General features: G+C 36.4%; 3 protein-coding genes across 5 annotated transcripts; all 3 read right to left on the bottom strand.

Moving 5' to 3' along the window:
- Nucleotides 1-1,771: 1,771 nt before the first annotated feature.
- Nucleotides 1,772-4,261, bottom strand: LOC125201113 (putative disease resistance protein RGA3). Its single transcript, XM_048099038.1, has 2 exons — nucleotides 2,340-4,261; nucleotides 1,772-1,984 (listed from the first exon to the last, which is right to left on the bottom strand). Exon 1 carries the CDS (start codon nucleotides 4,254-4,256, stop codon nucleotides 2,352-2,354), a length of 1,905 nt encoding a protein of 634 aa, XP_047954995.1. The 5' UTR covers nucleotides 4,257-4,261; the 3' UTR covers nucleotides 1,772-1,984; nucleotides 2,340-2,351.
- Nucleotides 4,262-5,925: 1,664 nt separating this feature from the next.
- On the bottom strand, nucleotides 5,926-15,213 carry LOC125210529. The gene is made up of 5 exons (XM_048110072.1): nucleotides 12,267-15,213; nucleotides 11,882-11,889; nucleotides 6,820-10,208; nucleotides 6,585-6,654; nucleotides 5,926-6,308 (listed from the first exon to the last, which is right to left on the bottom strand). Exons 1-4 carry the CDS (start codon nucleotides 15,182-15,184, stop codon nucleotides 6,628-6,630), a joined length of 6,342 nt encoding a protein of 2,113 aa, XP_047966029.1. The 5' UTR covers nucleotides 15,185-15,213; the 3' UTR covers nucleotides 5,926-6,308; nucleotides 6,585-6,627.
- Nucleotides 15,214-16,919: 1,706 nt separating this feature from the next.
- LOC125217307 (disease resistance protein RGA2-like) lies at nucleotides 16,920-21,582 on the bottom strand. 3 transcript variants are annotated; one of them, XM_048119008.1, is made up of 4 exons: nucleotides 20,349-21,582; nucleotides 18,148-20,252; nucleotides 17,658-17,793; nucleotides 16,920-17,377 (listed from the first exon to the last, which is right to left on the bottom strand). In XM_048119008.1, the coding sequence occupies exons 1-2, from the start codon at nucleotides 21,535-21,537 to the stop codon at nucleotides 18,151-18,153; spliced, it is 3,291 nt and encodes a 1,096-aa protein (XP_047974965.1). In that variant the 5' UTR covers nucleotides 21,538-21,582; the 3' UTR covers nucleotides 16,920-17,377; nucleotides 17,658-17,793; nucleotides 18,148-18,150. The 3 variants fall into 3 exon arrangements, with proteins under 3 accessions (XP_047974965.1, XP_047974966.1, XP_047974963.1); XM_048119009.1 differs by having other exon boundaries at nucleotides 18,148-19,598; nucleotides 19,929-21,582; XM_048119006.1 differs by having other exon boundaries at nucleotides 18,148-21,582.
- Nucleotides 21,583-24,805: the final 3,223 nt, after the last annotated feature.

The following is a 24,805-nucleotide window of genomic DNA, read 5'->3' on the forward strand; positions in this document are numbered from 1 at the left end:
TGATTTACACAAAGTAGTTCTTCTGTTAAGGACTGTTAAACTAGCACTAATGTAGATGTAGCGAATTTATCGTGAGAAACACTAAATTATGTTGTTGATTTACTCGAACTAGTTGTTCCTTTTAAGGACGGTTAAACTAGTAATGTAGAGAATTAATCATGAGAAACACTAAATTATGGTGTTCTTGATTTACACGAAGTTGTTCTTCTGTTTTAAGGACGTTAACAAGGGATTTTAGTTGGACATTACCTCGAACAACTGCTGGAATGTAGCATACTTGTAGTTTTGAACTATTTATTTGGTGCTTTGGGCAGTAGTTGTCTTCCCAGTCTCTAAATATCTACTGAGGCAATCAGTGCTTCAGTTTTATAGCATTACTACACATAATTCTTGGCTACAGAAACGATAAATCGGATGTTAGTGAAGGTCCTTTTTATATTGAAACAAAAAGTTCTAGCTCGGCTGAGTGTAGGAGGCTTGGACTTGGAGCTAGATTATGTGATCCAACAACGGGGGAGGCTTCGTTTTCGTCTAGCAAGCTTAGGGATTAAGTATTTGCTTAGTCTGGACTCTAGACGTGTGATTGTGTTTGTAATAACCAGACCTTAAGTTTGTGTTGTTTTTGGTTACCTATATATATTCGTTGAAAGCTTAAGGGTTTAATCTGTATTTTTACATGCTGCTCTTATATTGAAGAATTTCTAACCTTGCATTGCCAACATAAGAGGAAATTTTGATGGAATATGTTGTAAACTACTTAATTAATAAGAGAGAGCTCATGTTTGTATTATTAAGTTATAAGTACTCCCTCTGTTCCATGTTAATCCATTCGATGTTAATCCCTTTGTTCTAAGTTAATTGATTGGTTTCTATTTTTGGCAAAAAGTAACCATCTTTCTTATGTTATTCTCTTTTCATCTCTCTTACTTTATTGACCATCCACTTAACACACTATTGTTAAACTCCGTGCCGAAAAGAAACGTCTCAATTAACAATGAACGGAGGGTGTGTATGTTAGTTGTTGTAGTTAAAGGAATTAAAGTTGGCCAAACTCTGCCTTTTTTGTGGTTGACATTTTGGTGGTTATGTTGATTAATTCATGGTTTGTGGCAAGATACTTTGTTCACATCTTAAAATGGAAAAAAATAGGACCATTTTCTGTGGAAGAATGTAGGTAGTGGTATATTTTTACTAAGATTTTTTAGATGATAAAATACACATATATTAAAACTAAAACTATATTTGGTTTTTGTTTATTAATAGTATACCGGATCTTAACCGAAAAAATCGAATTTTGTCAAAAACTTATGTCTAAACAAACTGAAATCTATAAAAATCGACCCAGATTTTTATTTTTGATTTTTGGGTGCTTTTGCTTACACCTAGAGAAAGAATATTGCTCCGGCCTCTGAGCATATGTCGGTTATAAGAATAACATAACACTTACTTTTCTGACCTTCTCGCGGTCAGCACCCTCCCCCCCTTCTCCCTCAGTCCCGTCTCTGCCGAGTGTTCAGCGCGCCCTTGTCCACCATCCCCCGCCGCTGCCGCCCCTGTCCAACACTATAGGGAGCCGTGGCGCAGCTGCCTACTCGGCGGCCGCTGGGGCTCCCCTATAGTGGACACTCTAATAGGAGTAATTGAATGATTTGTGAAAAATATGTTAATTTATAAAAATAATAAAAGTGAAATATGACAAATTTTCGTAGGAAATGAGAGACGAGAGGATTTGCAATTGCAAATAGAGTATGAAACACTATAAATAATCAAATTAATACCAGTGAAATCATGGAGTGCTTCGATGTGAAGATCTTCTTAAGATTTCCCATCTTCCTCCTTCCTTGTGTTCTACTCCCTCATTTTCTTTTCTTTTTTCATGTTGGATCTTCTTAAGATTTCCAATATGTTTGATTCTTATCCCGTTTCACATGTCCCTTGTGAATATCAAGTTATTCCGAGGCTGTGACTTTTTTAAGCTCTAGAACTGCATCAAAAAGAGGTATAAGATGGTTTATGAAGCTTATCTCTTTCTTTCACGTTTGGAGGAGAGGAAATTATAGCAATACAAGATCATGAGATTTAGCGTATTACTACAATGCTTAAGAATGGACTTTTGTTTTATAGGAAAAATTGCACCAAAGTAAATGCCAAATCAAAGAAAAAAGATTCATTTGACATGTGCCCGACAAACATAATTTGTCTAGTTTATCAACAAAGTTTCATGAAAGAAAACAATGAAGACAAAAGGTGCACAACACAATGAACAAAACCCTGAGAGCATTCCATTGCTTCAATAAAATATTTTCCTAAACGGTATATGAAAAGAAAATGATACTTACTTGCTACAACATTCAAACGAGTTGGCCATCGACCTTGATTTTCAGATGGTGATGGTGGCTGCGCCACTCCAAATCAATACGTAGTTCTGGGCATTCACTAATTTCTAAATACTTCAATGTATCCACAAAGGGCAGATGCTTCAACTTGTTGCAATTCCATAGATATAACCATCTTAAAGATGAGAGGTTCCCCAACCATTGGGGCAATTCTTCTACTCCTATATCCTCCAACTCTAATGAATAAACAACAGTGAGATTTTGAATTGATTGGGGCAGCCACTCCCAATTTTCTATCCCCTTCAAACTTAAGTAACGAAGTGAGTTGCTGCAACTTTGCAGCATCCCTTCGATAGTCTCTGCAATGCCAACACTATCCTCTCTTGACCATTCCACACTCACGTCTATGCTTAATGATTTCAAGCTGCTAAGATCCCAACTCTCAACACTACCACTACTAGCAGCCATCAATTTAGGAACACCTCGGATTGTCAATTGTGTGAGACGAGTAGATGATTTAGTGAGGCAGTCAATTAGCATTGGTAGATTCTTTAGCCTCCCTAATCCTTCCAATACAAGATCCTCAATTGTAGGGGCCCACGACTCTAGCATTTCACACGGCAATTCCATCAGCTGTCCGCACCTTCTAATACTCAGCCGGCGGAGGATCCCCTGAGATTGTCTTGCTCCGCCATTTGGATTCCCAATCGACTTTAGATTCTCACAATCCAAAATATACAAATACTCCAAAGAATGGAGGGTGATCAAGCCATCTGGTAATTCTTTCAGCACACGACATTTTGATATGTTAAAAAATGTGAGATTTTGATTGTTATAGAATAACCATTCTGGCAGACATTCCAATGCCTCTAACTCTCTTATTTCGAGTGACGTTAAATGATTGAATGAAGTATTTATGAACCTCACCTTCTTCAATTTTTTCAAGGAAAGAGACTTGAGCTTAGGCAAGTGCTCCAGCTTTGGGATTTCATCAATTTCTGAGCAATCAGAGATTGTAATTTGAATCAAGTTGGCAAACGGTACCCAAGAGCCTTGAGGCCCATCACGTACTGTCATCTTCTGAGACCATGTTGGAAACCTTTTTCCTTTGAATCCTGAAATCTTCAACTTCTTCAGATTTGCATGAGGTTGGAGGCCTTCCAATACACTTTCATCGTTTCTTTCATCTTCTCTACCATCAACCCATGAAAACTCCAAATCAAATAAGTTTGGCTTATGAAACATATTTGCTTTCAGAGCCTCTTCCGTATCACGCACCATCTCCGTATTACGAATCACTAGTGTTCCTTTGAGATTCTTCAAACTTCTGAGCTCTTCAATTTGGTAGCCCTTTTCTTTGCCCACCGTGAAGTGAGGTAGTGTTTGGAGATTAGTCAATCTCCCAATCTCCGCCGGCAACTTTGTATTAGAATAGATATGAAGATGCCTTAAGTTAAACATATACTTTAACGTACTTGGCAGTTCATCTATGTACCGGCTTGTTCTGAATGTTTGCAAGTGATGGAGTTCACCAATCCATTTCGGCAACTTTACAATATTTGAATTTGAAATATTCAAATTTCTCAAATGTACCAACCCCCTAATTGAATTCGGCAACTCTTCATAACCACCAGAAAGAGTAAGATTATGCAAACATTCGAAGTCTGACAACTTCGTACCGGAAGTTTCACATTTTAAGAATAATGTGCGCAAATGCTTAGCCACTTTTTTCGGAATAGGACTTGCTTCTTCGTTGAGAAACATGTATCGCAGTGGAGTACCGCCACCTTCATTATTGGCTAAGGTAGAAGTTGCAAGATCATGTACAAGATCATGCATCACACACTCTGAAACATTTCCATAATCATCTTTATTTGCAACTTGCAACAAAGAGTTTTGTAGAAGCACATTAAAAAACATGTTGCCCACACACTCTCCCCCAACTACATTGGTAGCTAATGGCAAACCCTGACATCTTTTAGAAATTTTTCTTCCAATCATCTCAAATTCTGATGGAACCTCACCATTTTCATCAAAAGTTTTGGCTTTGATTATGGACCAACAATCTTCATCTGATAAACCATTCAAAAGATGAATATGAAATGAGTTAACAATTGAAGCAACCTTTTGACTCCTGGTGGTGATGATAATGCCATTACCCTTTGTAGAAGTAACTCCCAATATAGAGTTTATAAAGTTTTCCCATTTCATAACATCATCATTCCATACATCATCAAGAACAAGAAGATAGGTTTTACCCTTGAGAGCTTCTTGAAGCTTTTCTAAGATATTATCTCTGCTCTCAACTCCATCGCTAGTCTTTTTAGTCAACTTACAAAGTATTTTGTTGAAAAGGCTAACTGGATCAAAAGTTTGAGAAACATGAACCCAAATAAGTGATCCGAATCGAACCTTTACCCTTTCATGATTGAACAATTTCCTAGTCAACGTAGTTTTCCCCATACCCCCCATTCCCACAAGAGCAAGGATGGACAACATCCGTTCCTTTGGTAGAGTTTGGGTGAGCATGTCAACTAGTTTAGGCACATCGTCATCTCTTCCAACAAAAATTGGATCAAGACTGAACGAATCCGTCTCAATGGAAGTATGAGCAACCGCAGCGGGTGCATTCACGACCATGCTTTGAAGGCCAAGATCTAATGCTCTTTTGTTCATAGATTCAAAATCAGCATTGATATGTTTGATTGTGAGAGCCATATTACGCCGACTTGAAATGCCATGAAAGGATGAGAAGCATGATAGTACCTTATCCTTGGCTTTGGGAGTCTTCATTTTCTTCACTTTTTTGTGGAGAAGATGATAGCTGAGTTTGTCCAAGACATTATCAGCATCGAAAGCCAGAGCTTCGAGCTCCCTCAGCCAGATTTTGACAGCATCTTGAGTGATGAATTTCTTCTTTGCATCACTCAAGTAGGCTAGAATCACGACCAAAGTCTTCTGCAGCTGTTGGGCATCTTTGTCGAGACCTCGAAGTAGAGAGTACTCTTCCCTTAAAGCGTTGATCAGGTTTTGGAGAAGAACTTCGATGGCTGCAGCACCTCCATCCATGGCTTTGCTTTGCAGAAGAGATATGCAGTGTGAGAGAAAATGGTTTTGAATTTTTTTTTCTTTACGAAGATGAGTGTTTGAACTTTGAATTGTAATGTGAACTAGTGGATGATTATTCAAAGGATTTGGAAGCTGCCGCCATCAAAATTTACACAAATCAACTCTACTAGAATCGGGGCCCACGACTCTATTAAGTCTTAAGTTTATATTCAATTTTGTTGAATTCTTCTCCATTGTCTATGAATAAATGTTTAATTTCAACTCCATACGGCTTCTAAGAAATATATAGAAAATTGGATGAAAAGAAATTAGTTACATTCCAAAATATTAATTGAATGAGTTAGTGAAAGTAAAGTCTATTTTTCATAAGTAATAATAATAATAAAGTAAGATTTTTAATGGTAAACATTTAAAGGACCTCTTCCTAGTCACACACTCTTTCAAGGTTTGGAGTGTGTAACTATTCACTACGATTGCAAGGAATTAAATTCATAGACAAAGACTCATAGACAAACATTATACCCAAAGAATAACTAAGATCAATAAGAGTTTGTCCATAAAATTTGTCTAGATTCATGTCGGAACAACATAAAAAAACCAACTAATCATCCAAAACAAACACTACAAATAATCAAAATCAGTAAAATCATGGAGAGCTCGATGTGAAGATCAATGTGCCTTCCGGAGTTGGTGCGCATCTTCTCAAGTTTTCTCGTCTTCCTCCTTCCTCGTGTTTTTCTCCTTAAGTCTCCCTTTTTTCGTCTACCGAATAATTGAGAAAACTGCATTCAAAACTGAAATTTGCGCTTGAATGAACAAGCCAACAGCTGGGCAACAATTGGCTAGACAAATCACCGGGCCGGGTAAAAGTCTCTGACCGAATTTTTATTCCTCAAACGTCCTCTGATGACCAAAATTCATTATGCATCAGTATAAATCATAAGATTTGGCATATTACTACAGTGCTTTGGTGGGAAAATTGCACCAAAGTAATTGCCAAATCAAAGAAAGATTCATTTGACATAAAGTGTCCAACAAAGAGAATTTGTCTCATTTATGATTCTCTATATTAGCAAAATTTTCATGAAAGAAAACAATGAAGAATGAGGTGCTCAGCAAAAACTAAAAAATTTGCAGCTAGCAGAGTTTGGAAACATCAAGATTTAGAAGATCACAGACCTCACACCACGACGATGAGGATGATGACGGTGACAACATCACTCTATAGAAGTCCAGAGATTTGTACAAACTGCACATGGAACAAAGGTAGAGTGATGAAAGAGAATAAAACAGGAGCGAGTAAAGGAAGGGAGAAGAAACGTGTTGCTTTTTTGCCCAAAAAAATATGACTTAAGTCACAGACAATCAAAAAACGAATACGACTCTGCTACAGAGGGACGGAGGGATTACTTACTTGCAAATCGTCTTTGATTTCCAGATTGGGATGGTGGCTGCGCCATTCCGAATCAATACGTAGTTCTGGGCAATCAGCAATATATAACCTTTCAAATTTAGTGAGGTGCTTCAATGCATCCACAGAGGGCAGGCGCTTCAATTTGATGCAACTACATAGAAATACATCCCTCAAAGATGAGAGGTTCCCCAACCATTGAGGCAATTCTTCTACTCCTATATTCTTCAACGTTAACGAATAAAGAAAAGCGAGATTTTGAATTGATTGGGGCAGCCACTCCCAATTTGCCACCCCCTTCAATTGTAAGTCAGTAAGTGAGTTGCAGCATCCTTGCAGCATCCCTTCCACAGTCACCGCAATGCCAGCACTAGCCTCGCTGGACCATTCCACACTCACATCTATATCTAATGTTTTCAAGCTGCTAAGATCCCAACTCTCAACACTATCATTACTAGCAGCCATCAATTTAGGAACATCTTTGATTTTCAATCTTGTGAGACGAGTAGATGATTTAGCGAGGCAGTCAATTAGCATTGGTAGATTCTCTAGGCTCCCTAAAGCTTCCAATTCAAGATCCTCGACTGTAGGCGCCCACGACTCTAGCATTTGACATGGCAATTCAATCAGCTCTCCGCATTCTGCAATACTCAGCTCACGAAGGATCCCTTGTGATTGTCGTACTCCACCGCTAGGATTTCCAATCGACTTCAGATTCTCACAATACCAAATTCTCAAAATCTCTAGAGAATTGAGGGTGTCCAAGCCATCCGGTAATTCCTTCAACACACCACAGATGCATATTTCCAAACATGAGAGATTCTGATTGTTATAGAATAACCTTTCTGGCAGATATTCCAACATATCTAACTCTTCTATTTTGAGTGATGTTAAATGATTGAATGATGTATTTATGAGCCTCACCTTCTTCAATCCTTTCAAAGAAAGAGACTTGAGATTAGGCAAGTGCTCCAACCTTGGGATTTCCTCAATTTCTGAGCACTCGGAGAGTTTTATTTCAATCACGTTGGCAAGCGGTACCCAAGAGCCATGAGGCCCATCACGTACTGCCATCTTCTCAGTCCATGCTGGAAACCTTTTGCCTCTGAATCTTGAAATTTTCAATTTCTTCAGATTTTTATGAGGTTGGAGGCCTTCCAATACACTCTCATCATTTCTTTCATCTTCTCTATCATCACTCCATCGAAACGCCAAATGAAATAAGTTTGGTTTCTGAGCTATATTTGCTTTCAGGGCATCTTCCTTATCACACACCTCCTCCAAATTACTAATCTTTAACATTCCTTTGAGATTCTCCAAACTTCCGAGCTCTTCAATTTGGTAGCCCTTCTCTTTGCCTACTCTGAAGTAAGGTAGTGTTTGGAGACTAGTTAATTTCCCAATCTCCGCCGGAAACTTTGTATCTGAATAGATATGAAGATGCCTTAAGTTAAACATGTACTTGAGCGTACTTGGCAGTTTCTCTAACCTCCATATGTTTACTCTTAATGTTTGCAAAAGATGGAGTTCACCAATCCATTTCGGCAACTTTACAATTTTTGTATTTGAAATATTCAAATTTCTCAAATGTACCAACCCTCTAACTGAATCAGGTATCTCTTTATAATCCCCAGAAAGAGTAAGATTATGCAAACATTCAAAGCCTGAGAACTTAGTACAAGAAGTTCCACCTTCCAAGAATAATGTACGCAAGTGCTTGGCCACATTTTTTTGCATAGGACTTGATTCCTTTTTCAGAAACATGTATCGAGCAGGGGTATTGTCATCTGCATTATTGGATAAGTCAGAAGATGCAACGTCATGCACAAGATCATGCATCACACACTCCGAAACATTTCCATAATCATCTTTGTTCACAACTTGCAACAAAGAGTTTTGTAGAAGCACATTAAAAAACATGTTGCCCACAGACTCCATATCATCTCTTTGGCTTGGTTGAAGAAACCCTTCTCCCATCCATAGTTCAATCAACTCCTCTTTCACGATTTTCTGACCTTTGGGGAAAACTGAACAAAACGTGAAACACTTCTTGAGTGATGGTGAAGAGAGGTGATCATAGCTCAATTTCAATATTTTTGAGATATTGTCACCTCCTTCAGCATCTGAAAGCCATTTTTCGTTGATGATGCGCCAGTCCTCTTCAAACTTACCGCGAAGCACTCCCCCGACTACATTGGCAGCTAAGGGCAAACCCTGACATCTTTTAGCAATCTTTCTTCCAATCATCTCGAGTGCACCATTTCCAACTGATGTTTTAGCTTTGATTATGGACCAACAATCTTCATCCGATAAGCCATTCAGATGATGAACATGAATTGGGCCAACAGTTGATGCAACTTTTTCACTCCTGGTGGTGATGATAATGCCATTTCCTTTAGTGGAAGTAGCTCCTCGTATGGAATTTATAAAGTCGTCCCATTTCAAAATATCTTCATTCCATACATCATCAAGAACAAGAAGATAAGTTTTGTTCTTGAGATCTTCTCGAAGCCTGTTTACGATATCTTCCCTTTTCTCAACTCCACCAATATCTGAACTCAATGCCGAGAGGACTTTTTTGAAAAGACTGATTGGATCAAAAGTTTGAGAAACATGAACCCAAATAAGTGATCCAAATCGAGCCTTTACGCTTCCATGTTTAAAGACCTTCCTAGCCAACGTAGTCTTCCCCATACCCCCCATTCCAACAAGAGCAACGATGGAGACTTCTTGTGGGTGGGTGTGGGTGAGCATGTGAACTAGTTTAGGCACATCATCATCTCTTCCAACAAAGATTTGATCAAGACTCAACGAATCCGTCTCAGTGGAAGTATTAGCAACAGCAACAGGTGCATTACGAATTATATCCTTAAGGCCAAGATCTAAAGCTTTTTTGTTCATACACTCAAAAGTAGCATTGATTTGTTTGATTGTATGAGCCATATTAAGCCGACGTGAAATGCCATTAAAGGATGTGAAAAATGATAGTACCTTATCCTTGGCTTTGGTTGCCATCATTCTCTTCACTTCTTTGTGGAGACGATGGTAGCTGAGTTCGTCCAAGACATTATCAGCATCGAAAGCCAGAGCTTCGAGCTCCCTCAGCCAGACCTTGACAGCATCTTCAGCGATAAATTTCTTCTTTGCATCGCTCAAGAAGGCTAGAATCAGCGCCAATGTCTTCTGCAGCTGTTGGGCATCTTCGTTGAGATCTCGAATTAGAGAGTACTCTTCCTTTATAGCGTTGATGAGGTTTTGGAGAAGAACTTCAATGGCTGCTGAACCTCCATCCATGGTTTTGCAGAAGAGATATGCAGTATGAGAGAAAATGGTTTTTTGATTTTTTTTTTTCTTTCCGAAGATGAGTGTTTGAATTGTAAACATGTGGATAACTATTCAGTGGATATGGAAGCAGCCTCCATCAATATTCAAACACCAATCAACTTTGTTAGAAATTTCTACTCCATTAGTCTATGAATAAAAATATCTAATCGAATGATCCTCAAGTTATAAGAAATACTCCCTCCGTCCTAAAATATTTGAGGCATTTATTTTGAATACGAGATTTAAGAAATGAATATGGTAAGACTAAAAAATGGAGAGAGTGTAAAAAAAAACAGAAGATAAAATAAGAGAGATAGAAAATATGAGAAGATAGACATTTTACCAAATAAAAATGAAATAATTCAACTAGCTTGGGACAATCCAAAAAAGACAACAACTGAACTACCTATTATAGAAAGAGAATACGGAAAAATGGATGAAAAAAAATTAGTAATATAAATAAGTTAATTTATAAAATAATAAAATGATTTTTAATGGTGAACATTCTAAAATGATAATACGAGTTTTTAGTAGTGTATAACGTGTATTTTGTTGTCAACTTTCAAAATATGCCAAACTACCAAGTGAAATTTTATTAAATTCTGATTTGTATGCAATTTTCAAAATAATCGAAATTTGAATTTATTGTAATTATTCTACGGTGAAGAGATCTGATAGTCTAGGTGTGATGTATTTTAATGTTTTCAACTAAATTAAGATGTATCTAGTATTATAAGAAGGCACAGTTTAACTTATCAACGTCATGTGTAATTTCACGCCTATACTATATATAGGCCTAAAATGGATTGGGCCATGCGAGTGTCGAATATATATTTTTGTTATTCTAATAACTACATACGGCATACCAATCAACAAGATTGATCTTTGTACAAAAACTATTGCTAAAAGATATCTAAAAATACTACCTCTGTCCCTGAAAATTTGATACAGTTTACTATTTCGGTCCGTCCCTAAAAATTTGATACACTTCACTTTTATCATTTTTAATAGTGGACCTCATATTCCACTAACTCATTCCTACTCACATTTTATTATAAAACTAATACTTTAAAAGTAGGACTCACATCCCACCAACTTTTTCAACTCACTTTCCATTACATTTCTTAAAACCCGTGTCGAGTCAAAGTGTAGCAAATTTTGAGGGACGGAGGTAGTAATTGTTATTGCATACATTAAATAATAAAATATGAATAAAATGTATTAGTAGAATATGAAAAAACAGTTCAAATGAAATCGGTAGAAAAGGTTCCTTTCTATTGCGTCTCCTACCTATTTTGATCCCTCTCTTTCCACTATTTATATGAGGTGCAAACCCTAAAACGAAAAAAAGGAATCAACAAACGTAAATAAGCAACGAAATTCGGAAAATTATAATAGTATGATGTTTTTATTCCTCAACGGACCTCCCGTGACCAAAAACTTACCATGCATCAACACTCCTTCAACGAAATCCAACTTTTGATTCCTTAGCTTGCTTGTTTCACAGGTCTTGTGTGAATATCAAGTCATTCTGAGACCGTGACTTTTTAAGCTCGTAGTTGGAACTGCATCATAAAATGGTATAAGATGGTTAATGAAGCTTATCCCTCTCTTTCAGTTTCGAGGAGAGGAATTTAAAGCACTACAATCACATGTGTAGTATAAGATCATGAGATTCTTATTACTACAATGCTTAAGAATTTAAATTTGGTTGGATTGTTATTTTATAGGAAAATTGCACCAAAGTAACTGCCAAATCAAAGAAAAAAGATTACATTTGACATGCATCCAACAAATATAACTTGTCTCATTTATGATTCTCTATATTAGCAAAGTTTCATGAAATGAAGAAAAAGGTGCACAGGACAAAGAAAAAACATCTTTGTAACCGTGGATTCACACAAACTGTACATATAACAACAAAACTTATCCACTATTGTCAATTGATTTATTATCTAAGATTGAATACTTCTATCTTAAATTTATTAAAATTTGTTAGGTTTGGAAATACATGTAAAACCAGATAACAGATACAAAAAACAGAGAGCAATCCACTGCTTCAATAAATTCTATTCCTAAACAGAATATGAAAAGAAAATTGATTACTTACTTGCCACAACATTCACACGGGCCGGTTATTGACCTTGATTTCAATACGGGGATGGTGGTTGCGCCACTCCGAATCAATATGTAGTTCCTGGCAATCTCTAATATTCAACTTTTCTAATTTGGTGTGGTGGTTCATTGCATCCACATAGGGCAGACACTTCAACTTGTTGCAACTATTTAGAGATAAATATTTTAGAGATGAGAGATTCCCCAACCATTGGGGCAATTCATCTACTCCTATATTCTCCAACTCTAACGAAAAAAGAACAGTGAGATTTTGAATTGATTGGGGCAGCCACTCCCAATTTTCCACCCCCTGAAAATATATCACCTTAAGTGAGTTGCAGCATCTTTGCAGCATCTCATCCACAATCTTTGCAATGCCAACACTATCCTCTCTTGACCATTCCACACTCACATCTATGCTTAAAAAGTACAAGCTGCTAAGATCCCAACTCACAACACTACCAATACTAGCAGCCTTCAATTTAGGAACACCTAAAATGCTCAACAATGTGAGACGAGTAGATGATTTAGCGAGGCAGTCAATTAGCATTGGTAGATTCTTTAGCCTCCTTAATTCAACCAATTGAAGTTCCTCAATTGTAGGGGCCCACGACTCTAGCATTTCACAAGGCAATTCCATCAGCTCTACGCACCTTCCAATACTCAGCGAACGAAGGATCCCTTGTGATTGCCGTGCTCCACAACTTGGATTCCCAATCGACTTCAGATTTTCACAACCCCAAATACTCAAACTCTGCAGAGAATTGAGGGTGTCCAATCCTTCTGGTAATTCTCTCAACACACAACATCTGGAAATATTCAAATATGAGAGATTATGATTGTTATAGAATAACCATTCTGGCAGAAATTCTAATGCCTCTAACTCTGTTATTTCTAGTGACGTTAAATGATTGAACGAAGCATTTATGAGCCTCACCTTCTTCAATTTTTTCAAAGAAAGAGACTTGAGATTAGGCAAGTGCTCCAGCGCTGGGATTTCATCAATTTCCGAGCAATTGGAGAGTGTAAATTTAATCAAGTTGGCAAGCGGTATCCAAGAGCCTTGAGGCCCATCACTTACTGCCATCTTCTCAGCCCATGTTGGAAATCTTTCTCCTTTGAATCTTGAAATATTCAACTTTTTCAGATTAGCATGAGGTTGGAGGCCTTCCAACACACTCTCATCGTTTCTTTCATCTTCTCTATCATCACTCCATTCAAACACCAAATCAAATAAATTTGGCCTTTGAAACATATTTGCTTTCATAGCCTCTTCCTTATCACGCACCATCTCCAAATTACGTATCGCTAGTGTTCCTTTGAGATTCTTCAAACTTCTGAGCTCTTCAATTTGGTAGCCCTTCTCTTTGCCCACTGTGAAGTGAGGGAGCGTTTGGAGATTCGTCAATCTCCCAATCTCTGCCGGCAACTTTGAACGAGAATGAATATGAAGATGCCTTAAGTTAAACATATACCTTAATGTACTTGGCAGTTCTGTGTACCAGCATGCTCTTAATGTTTGCAAGTGATGGAGTTCACTAATCCATTTCGGCAACTTTACAATATTTGAATCGGAAATATTCAAATTTCTCAAATGTACCAACCCCCTAATGGAATTGGGCAACTCTTTGTTACCCTCACCAGAAAGAGTAAGATTATGCAAACATTCAAAGTCTGAGAACTTCGTACCAGAAGTTTCACCACGCAAGAATAATGTACGCAAATGCTTTGCCACTTTTTTCGGAAGAGGACTTGAATCTTCGTTGAGAAACATGTATCGAACTGGAGTGCCGTCATCTTCATTATTGGATAAGACTGAATATGCAAGATCATGCACAAGATCATGCATCACACACTTTGTAACATTTCCATACTCATATTTATATGCAGCTTGCAATAAAGAGTTTTGTATAAGCACATTAAAAAACATGTTGCCCACAGACTCCATGTCATTTATTCGGCTTGGTTGAAGAAAGCCTTCGGCCATCCATAGTTCAATTAAGTCATGCTTCTCAATTTCCCAACCTTTTGGGAAAATCGAACAAAACAAGAAGCACTTCTTGAGCGACGGTGAAGATAGATGATCAAAGCTCATTTTCAATATTTTTGAGATATTATCACCTCCTTCACCATGTGAAACCCAATTTTCATTGATGAAGCGCCACTCTTCTTCGGACTTACCACGAAGCACTCCCCCAACTACATTGGTAGCTAATGGCAAACCCTGACATTTTTTAGCAATCTTTCTTCCAATCATCTCAAATTCTGATGGAACCTCACCATTTTCATCAAAAGTTTTGGCTTTGATTATGGACCAACAATCTTCATCTGATAAGCCATTCAAATGATGAATATGAAATGAGTTAACAACTGAAGCAACCTTTTGACTCCGAGTGGAGATGATAATGCCATTACCCTTTGTAGAAGTAACTCCCATTATAGAGTTTATAAAGTCTTCCCAATTAGATATATCTTCATTCCATAGATCATCAAGAACAAGAAGATATGTTTTAGACTTGAGAACTTCTTGAAGCCTTTTCAGGATTAGTTCCCTGCTCTCAACTCCATCACCAATATCTGAAGCCAATGCTGAAAGAATTGTTTTGAAAAGACTGATTGGATCAAAAGTTTGGGAAACATGAACCCAAATAAGTGATCCGAATCGAGCCTTTAAGCTTTCGTGATTAAAGACTTTCCTAGTCAATGTAGTCTTCCCCATACCCCCCATTCCGACGAGGGCGACCGTGGAAAAGATCCGATCATCCTGGACCTCGGTGAGCATGTGAACTAGTTTAGGCACATCATCCTCTCTTCCAATAAAGATTGGATCAAGACTGAACGAATCCGTCTCAATGGAAGTATGAGCAACAGCGGCAGGTGCATTCACAACCATGCTCTGAAGGCCAAGATCTAATGCTCTTTTGTTCATACACTCAAAACCCGAATTGATTTGTTTGATTGTAAGAGCCATATTACGCCGACGTGAAATGCCACTAAAGGATGAGAAGCATGAGAGTACCTTATCCTTGTATGATTTCATCTTGTATACTTGTTTGTGGAGAAGATGATAACTCAGTTCATCCAAAACATTGTCAGCATCAAAAGTCACGACTTCAAGCTCCCTCAACCAGATCTTGACAGCATCTTGGTTGATGGATTTCTTCTCAGCGTCTTTCAAGTAGGCTTGAATCGTCTTCAAAGTCTTCTGCAGCTGTTGAGCATCTTTGTCGAGACCTTGAAGTAGAGAGTACTCATCCTTGAGAAGGTTGATGAGGTTTTGGACAAGAACTTCAATGGCTGCTGAAGACATTCCTTCCATGGTTTAGCAGAGATAGTACTAGACAGAGAAAATAATGGTATGTTTATCTTCCAAGATGAGGAATGGTTGTGGACGATATGCATACACTAAGGTCTCTCTCATGCATTATGACTCTTACTGTCTATTAATTGTCTATTAATTGTCTTTTGACAATTTGTTTGACTTCGAAATTGTTTAATGGAATGTTTGACTTTATAATTGAAAATGGTAGAAATGTATATCCTATTTTTTATATATTAATTTTAATATAATATATAAAATATGAGTAAGTTGGTAGAATATAAAGTTTATTTGTTAAATATAATAAAAAATGAAATATGATTCAAATGAAACTACACTAAGGTGGCAAAATGGATCTTCTAATGGAGATTGGAGTGAGTGGTATTTTGGGCCATTATACCTTAACTCATACTCACATTTAACTCGACCTTCATTTTTCCTTTGGCCCTGTTTATTTTGGCTGGGCCTCAATTAAACTTCTTCATTTTTTTATATTTATCATAGGAAATAAGATTAAACCTTTTAAGAAATAAAGTTAGACATCCCCAAAAGCTTAATGATATACTGGGCTTACGTGTTACAAATTGTGTTTGTGAGTTTGGGGTTTTCATTCATTTAATGGACTTGATTCTTCATAGATGGGCCTAAAAAGGATTGGGCCTTGCTAATATGGCAAGGGGAGGGAGTGAAATAAATACTTTTAGTAACTACATATACCAATCAGGCAATGAGAGAGTAAAGTAGCTGATGAAAAAAATTAAAAGTGATTAAATATTTTGTTTTTAGTCAAAAAAAAGGAAATAATTCAATTTAGTTGGAACATCCCAAAAAGGAATACAACTCAAATTAGTTGGGACATAGGGAGTATTTAAAAATAATTGTTATTGCATACATTAAATTGTACTCTTTTCATCCACACTATATTTTTCTTCTCGAACCCGGCATGAATTTTTTAAAGTGTACAGAAAAATGAATTGAAAAAGTTTGATAAACGTGATTTCATTTCTTATTCCTTGTGTTCCATAGAAATAGATATTAGTATTTCTCTTTTTTCTACGTCCAACATAAATAATACATATCTTCTTCTTCAGTGAAATGCAAGAATAGTTCTAGTGAAATGTGATATTTTATTTTAAATATCCATTATTGGAAAAATAAGAAATTTTATTATGGATGTAAGGAATATTATTCATAGTGAAAAATCATCAATCATGAACCATCTATTCATTCATAGCTCATGCTCCGAGTCTCAAAATTCGTTGTTACTTATTTTTGCACTCTCACATAAAAAAGTCTATAGTAGCCACCGATTCAATCAATATAAACTACTCCAAAATCCATTAGCTTTGTTTCAACTAAACCTTAGGTTTAATTTATTTAAAGCTTAGGGTTTAATTCTGCATTCACATTCCACATTTTGGTCCGACTAGTAAGCTTTAGAGATAAGCAATTCTCGTAAACATGTGCCTCAAAAATAGTAGCCATGTATGAAAATCAAAACATAAAATACACTAAATAATTCACCAAAGTATTATAAAAAATTCAACCCCTACATGGTATGAGCAATGTCTGTGTGACTTGTAACGACAATTCACGCGGTCAAGTGTAATGTTCTGACCCCTCTGGATTACGATTGACTAGACCGTGTGGAACGTTGTGACATCCCAATTAACCAAATTGGGTGTTTCGACTCCAATTCGCACCACATACACGGTCCAAAGCCACGTGAGCCATATTGTCTTCTTTTGACTCCATTCTTCTCTCTAACTTTGTCCGCGCTCTGTTTTCACCTCAATTCGCGACCTATGATGAGAATTTACAACCAATATGAGTCTAAAAACACGTAATAAGTTTATCAAAACGACGATATGATTTAGTTAGCCATTTTCAATTTGGATAATTCAAAATCTTTGGAGTATAGAAAAAGAAAAGAAAAAGGTGAAGAAGTTTCAGTATAATCAGTTAATCTGTACGGAATTATGTAGAAACTGTTTTCAATTAGCAAGGAAAATAGAGTATAAGAAATGACAAATGAGAGGATTTGCAAATAGAGAGCCATCCATTGCTTCATGAAATTTTTTACCTCAACACAATATGAAAATGTTCATCATGCATGAACACTCCTTCGGCGAAATTCAGTGTTTGATTCCTAAGGCCGTTTCACATGTCCCGTGTGAATATAGAGTTATTCCGAGACTGTGACTTTTTAAGCTCTAGAGCTGCATCATAAAGAGGTATAAGATGGTTAATGAAGCTTATCCCTTTCATTCATGTTTGGAAATTAAAGCAATACAATTACATGTGTAGTACTATAATAAGATCATGAGATTTAGCATATTAGTACAATGCTTAAGAATGGACTTTTGTTTTATAGGAAAAATTGCACCAAAGTAAATGCCAAATCAAAGAAAAAAGATTCATTTTACATGTGTCCAGCATACATAATTTGTCTCATTTATGATTCTCCATATTAAAAAAGTTACATGACAGTAAAAAAAGAAGGCAAACGGTTCACTCACAAAGGAAAAAACAGAGAGCATTCCATTGCTTCAATAAAAGAAAATGATACTTACTTTCTACGACATCCGAACGTGTTTGCCATCGACCTCGATATACACATGTTGATGGTGGTTGCGCCACTCCGAATCAATGCGTAGTTCCGGGCAATTGCTAATATATAACCCTTTTAATTTAGTGAGGTGCTTCATTGCATCCATAGAGGGCAGACACTTCAACTTGTTGCAATTCCATAGATATAACCGTGTTAGAGATGAGAGGTTCCCCAACAACCATTGGGGCAATTCTTCTATTCCTATATTCTCCAACTTTAACTCAACAAGAAGAGTGAGATTTTGAATTGATTGGCGCAATTCTTCTATTCCTGTATTCTCCAACCTTAACTTATCAAGAACAGTGAGATTATGAATTGATTGGGGCACCCACTCCCAATTTTCCACCCCCTTCAAATGTAAGCTAGTAAGTGAGTTGCGGCATCTTTGCAGGATCCCTTCCACAGTCTCTGCAATGCCAACACTATCCTCTCTTGACCATTCTACACTCACATCTATCTCTAATGATTTCAAGCTGCTAAAATGCCAACTCTCAACACTACCACTATTAGCAGCCATCAATTTAGGAACACCTTTGATTGTCAATTGTGTGAGAGGAGTAGCTGATTTAGAGAGGCAGTCAATTAGCAACGGCAGATTCTTTAGGCTCCTTAATCCTTCCAATTTGAGATCCTCAATTGTAGGCGCCCACGACTCTAGCATTTGACATGGCAATTCCGTCAGCTCTATGCACCCTTTAATACTCAACTCATGAAGGATCCATTGTGATTGCCGTGCTCCACCACTTGGATTCCCAATCGACGTTAGATTTTCACAATCATGAATATGCAAATACTCCAGAGAATTGAGGGTGTCAACACCATCAGGTAATTCTCTCAACACATGACATTTTGATATCCTCAAATATGAGAGATTCTTATTGTTAAGGAATAACCATTGTGGCAGACATTCCAATGCATGTAACTCTTCTATTTCGAGTGACGTTAAATAATTGAATGAAGTATTTATGAACCTCACCTTCTTCAATTTTTTCAAAGAAAGAGACTTGAGATTAGGCAAGTGCTCCAGCGTTGGGATTTCATCAATTTCTGAGCACTTGCAGAATGTAATTTTAATCAAGCTGTAAAGTGGTACACAAGAGTCTTGAGGCCCATAACGTACTTCCATCTTCTCAACCCATGTTGGAAATCTTTTTCCTTTGAATCCTGAAATCTTCAACTTCTTCAGATAAACATGAGGTTGGAGTCCTTCTAATACACTCTCATCATTTGTCTCATCTTCTCTACCATCATTCCATTCAAACACCAAATCAAATAAGTTTGGCTTCCCAAATATATTTGCTTTCAGGGCCTCTTCATTATCATGCACCTTCTCCAGGTTACGAATCTCTAGTGTTCCTTTGAGATTCTTCAACCTGCCGAGCTCTTCAATTTGGTAGCCCTTCTCTTTGCCCACTGAGAAGTGAGGTAGTGTTTGGAGATTAGTTAATCTCCCAATCTCCGCAGGCAACTCTATACTAGAATCAATATGAAGATGCCTTAAATTAATCAAGTACTTCAATGTAGTTGGCAGTTTCTCTAACGCCAATTCTATTCTTAATGTTTGCAAGTGATGGAGTTCACCAATCCACTTGGGTAAGTTTTTAATACATGTTTTCGAAATATTCAGATTTCTCAAATGTATTAACTTCCTAACCGAATTTGGCAACTCTTCATAATTAGAACTGGAAAGTGTAAGAGTACGCAAGCAGTTGAAGTTTGAGAACGTTGTACCAGAAGTTTCACCTTCCAAGAATAATGTACGCAAATGCTTAGCCACTTCTTTAGGAATAGGACTTGATTCTTCTTTGAGAAACATGTATCGATATGGAGTACCGCCATCTGCATTATTGGATAAGACAGAAGATGCAAGATCATGCACAAGATCATGCACCACACACTTCAAAACATTCCCATAATCGTCTATCATTTGAACTTGCAACAGAGAGTTTTGTAGAAGCACATTAAAATACATGTCACCCACAGACTCCATATCTTCTCCTCTGCTTGGGTGAAGAAACTCTTCTGCCATCCATAGTTCAATCAACTCATGCTTCTCGATTTCCCATCCTTTGGGAAAAACCGAACAAAACGCAAAGCACTTTTTCAGCAACGGTGAAGGCAGGTGATCATAGCTCAATTTCAATATTTTTGAAATATTCTCACCTCCTTTACCATCCGAAAGCCAATTTTCGTTGATGAAGCGCCATTCTTTTATGGACTTACTACTGCGAAGCACTCCCCCAACTACAGTGGCAGCTAAGGGCAAACCCTGACATCTTGTAGCAATCATTTCTCCAATCCACTCGAAATATGATGGAAGAACAACGACTTTGGCTTTGATTATGGAAAAGCAATCTTGATCTGATAAGAGTTTCAAATGATAATTATAAAATGGATTAACAATTGATGCAACCTTTTCACGCCTGGTGGTGATGATAATGCCATTTCCCTTAGTTGATGTTACTCTTGACATGAAGTTCATAAAATATTCCCACTTTTGAACATTCTCATTCCAAATATTATCAAGAACAAGAAGATAAGTTTTAGTCTTGAGAGCTTCTTGAATCTTTTCCAAGATTTCATGTCTGCTCTCAACTTCATCACTCCTCCTTTTAGTCAACTTATAAAGTATTTTTTTGAAAAGAATGGTGAGATCAAAAGTTTGAGAAACATGAACCCAAATACGTGAGACTCCGAATCGAGCTTTTACCCTTTCATGATTGAAGACTCTTTTAGTCAACGTAGTCTTCCCTATACCTCCCATTCCCACAAGAGCAACCATGGAGAAGACCTTACCATCCTGGATCTCCGTGAGCATGTCGACTAGTTTAGACACATCATCATCTCTTCCAATAAAGATTGGATCAAGACTGGACGAATCCGTCTCAATGGAAGTATGAGCAGCTGCAGCAGCAGGTGCGTTCACAACCATGTTTTGAAGGCCAAGATCGAATGCTCTTTTGTTCAGAGAGTCAAAATCCGCATTGATTTGTTTGATTGTGAGAGCCATATTACGCCGACGTGAAATGCCATTAAAGGATGAGAAGCAGGATGGTACCTTATCCTTGGATGATTTCATCTTGTTGACTTTTTTGTGGAGAAGATGATAACTCAGTTCATCCAAAACGTTGTCAGCATCGAAAGCCACGGCTTCAAGCTCCCTCAACCAGATCTTAACAGTTTCAGTTGTGCATTTCTTCTCAGCGTCACGCAAGTAGGCTCGAATCATCTTCAAATTGCACTGCAGCTTTCGGGCATCACTTTTGAGACCTTGATGCAGAGTGAACTCGTCGTTGAGAAGGTTGATGAGGTTTTGGAGAAGAACTTCGATGGCTGCAGCACCTCCATCCATGGTTTCGCAGAAGGGATATGCAGTGTGAGAGAAAATGGTTTTGACTTTTTTTTTTTGCTTACAAATATCAGCTAATTGGTTTGGAAACTAAGTAGTGGATAATTATTCAACGGATTAGGAAATCAGTAGCCATCAACAATTAAACACCAATTATCTCTTTTAGAATCGGGGCCCACGGCCTGTAAAGATTGTTTATGTTTCTATACTGAATTTTGTCGTCTAGGGTCCATTGAATTCCACTTAATAAGGCCTCGTTTGATTGCAATGATAGGATGATAGGATATACTCCATCCGTTCTATTGAAGATAATCCATTTTTCTTTTTAGTTTGTCACAGTCAAGATTATATTATTTAAAATAAAAATATTTTATTTCTACTTCATTCCCTTTCTATTACTTTACTCTATCCACTCAACACACAAAATAAAATTGTATAAAATCTTGTGCCGCTCAAGAAAGGGGTCATCTTCCTTATAATGGGGGAGTACTAGATAATTAACTTAAGATAGTATTTTCAGACAAAAAAAGTAAGATAGTGTAAAGTTAGTGTGTTTAGATTGGTGTTTGGTTGATAAGAATGTATTAGAGTTTGTTATTTAAATATAATGTAAATTGACAATAATACCCTTTAGTACAAAATCATGGAATATTTAGAGTGTCCACGATAACGTTGGCACAGCCGAAAAAACTTGTCTAGCCCAATAGTGGACTTTTCCATAGCCACAAATCACATTATTTTATCAATTGTTGGCATATTTTAGTTCAAGTTGAATAAAAATTATCGGACTAAAAATAATTACAAAATGAAACATAAATTAACTAGAAATAAAATTAATACCAACTATTCGTTGTATTATAGATACGAGAAAATTATACAAAGAAAATTTTATAAAAGCACAAAAAATAACACCGCCACCGCCTAAAAGAATTATATAATGAGTCTTAATTAATACTTCCTCCGTTGTTGATTTACTGATTCCAAATTTTTTTGGATATCTTAGGTTAATTGACCTATTTCTCTTTTGGTAAAAAATGTAACGATGCTCTCCTTAGTATAATTTATATTGTCTCATGAAGCTTTATTTCTATGTTCTACTACAATCTCTCAATTTAACTCTACAAATACTATTTTCGTTTATGATTACTTGTTTTAACAATACAACTAATAATAATTTTGTTGATATAAGAGTTCAATTCATAAATTGGAGAAGTGATGATATAGAAATTAAATGTCATGGTTTTTTTTTTTTCAAATCAAACGCCCAGTATTCCGTAAGACATTATCTAGACTGTATACTATTTCAAAATTATACTACTAACTAATTAAATAACTCATAAAATTATTTGAGTTTAAAAAATAAAGGATTCTAAGACTTGTAAAGTTAAATTATAGGGATACATATTTTCAAAATGAATTGATTAAAAATAAAACTATAGAATCTCTCTCTCTCAAGGGTTTTCGATATTCAGAATTTAAAGACTAGTTAGCAAGTGGTTATGCAAAAAACAAACACGATTACATCAGAGCTGCATTTATTGAAAAGCTAAAGCTAGTGGCTAATTAAAAATTAATGACCTTAAATTAGTCATTATTTAGCTTATTAATTAGGTCTGTCCGAGACAGCCGACCCTGATATAATATGCACATGCCTCAAATTGTTTATTCACAAATCTTTTCAAGAAGATGCCTTGAAGATTACATTCACTCAAAATATTAATTTTGAGATAGTCAATGATGAAACGGTCCTTGACGCGGTTGCCACGCTGATAGGAGACTATATCACGTCTCCATTTTCGGATTAAAGGTAACAATATTGTACAATTACAACTTAGTTGTAGCAATTAAGTAGCTGAAGAGATAAAGTTTGTTCCCAAAAGAGTATGGTTTCTTAGACAAAGTATAGTTGAACACATTAAAATTATGAAAACACTGTCATTCCCAACACGTTTCTAGATAAATTCAGAGCTCCATCAAATTAACTAATTCCAATCTATAAAGATGGTGTAATGGTTTTTATTCGTCTAGCATTGAACATACTTGACAAAATTCAGACAAGATTAGCTAAACACATATTCTAAGTCCTTTACATTGATTGTAACATCTATGTGAGTAAAGAAAGTCTATAATCAAATATTACTAATCTGCTTTTACAACCATCCATTCATGATTTCTTTCTTAAACGGTTCATACTCATGAATTCCTCATTCCCTAAGTTAAAATACATTAAGGAAGGACAAAGTATTCATTATAGATGCATCAATGCATAGCAATTCAACATGAAAACTTATAGACAAGGACTATAGGCATAGCTAATGAATAACAAAGACACTACATTAGTGTTTGTCCATAAAATTCATATAGAGTCATTTGGGATTGGAACAACTTAAAAACCAACCAATAATCTAAAGCATGGAAAACACTACAAATAATCAAAACCATTGAGATCATGGAGTGCTTGATGTGAAGACGATCATGGCACGTTCTACGTAAAAGTAGTCTATGGAGAAATCCTACGAAAGCTTGTGATGTAAAAGTTTGTGCTGTTTATGGTTACCTATACATATCCAATGAAAGCTTAAGGGTTTCTGTATTCACATGCTGCTCTTATATTAGAGAATTTCTAATCTTGCATTATTGCCAATATGAAAGGACAAAAATCAAAAAATTTGATGGAATATGTTGTAAACAAATTAATCAGAGAGCCTATGTGTGTAGTTAGTGTGCATGTTGTTGTGGAGTAATAGTTAATGTAATTAAATTTGGCCAAACTCTGCATTTTTTGTGGTTGACATTTTGGTGGGTATGTTAATTAATTCATGGTTTGTGGCATGAGACTTGTTATTCTTTGTTGACATCTTGAAATGGAAACGACCATTTTTTTTGGATGGATATATTTTTACTTAGATTTTTTAGGTATAAAATATACTACATATGTTAAAACTATATTTGGTTTTTGTTTTTTTTAATATACCCAAATCGAACCAAAAAAACAAATTTTGTCAAAAAATTATATCTAACCAAATTGAACTAAAAAAATCAAACTGGATTTTTGTTTTCGATTTTTGGGTATTTTGCTCACACCTAGAGAAAGAATATTATATATTGGGTACAAGAATTACATTGACTCTTACTTTTCCACTCTAACTATGCTTAAACGACTTCATTTTTAGGCAATTTTGTCCCTTCGGAACCAAATGTGCTGTCTCTGCGGGCTAAACGACCTCATTTTTACTAAGAACTCCAGCAGGAGCGCAATAAACTATCAACT

The sequence above is a fragment of the Salvia hispanica genome, chromosome 1, assembly GCF_023119035.1.
Source record: "Salvia hispanica cultivar TCC Black 2014 chromosome 1, UniMelb_Shisp_WGS_1.0, whole genome shotgun sequence".
NCBI lineage: Eukaryota > Viridiplantae > Streptophyta > Magnoliopsida > Lamiales > Lamiaceae > Salvia > Salvia hispanica.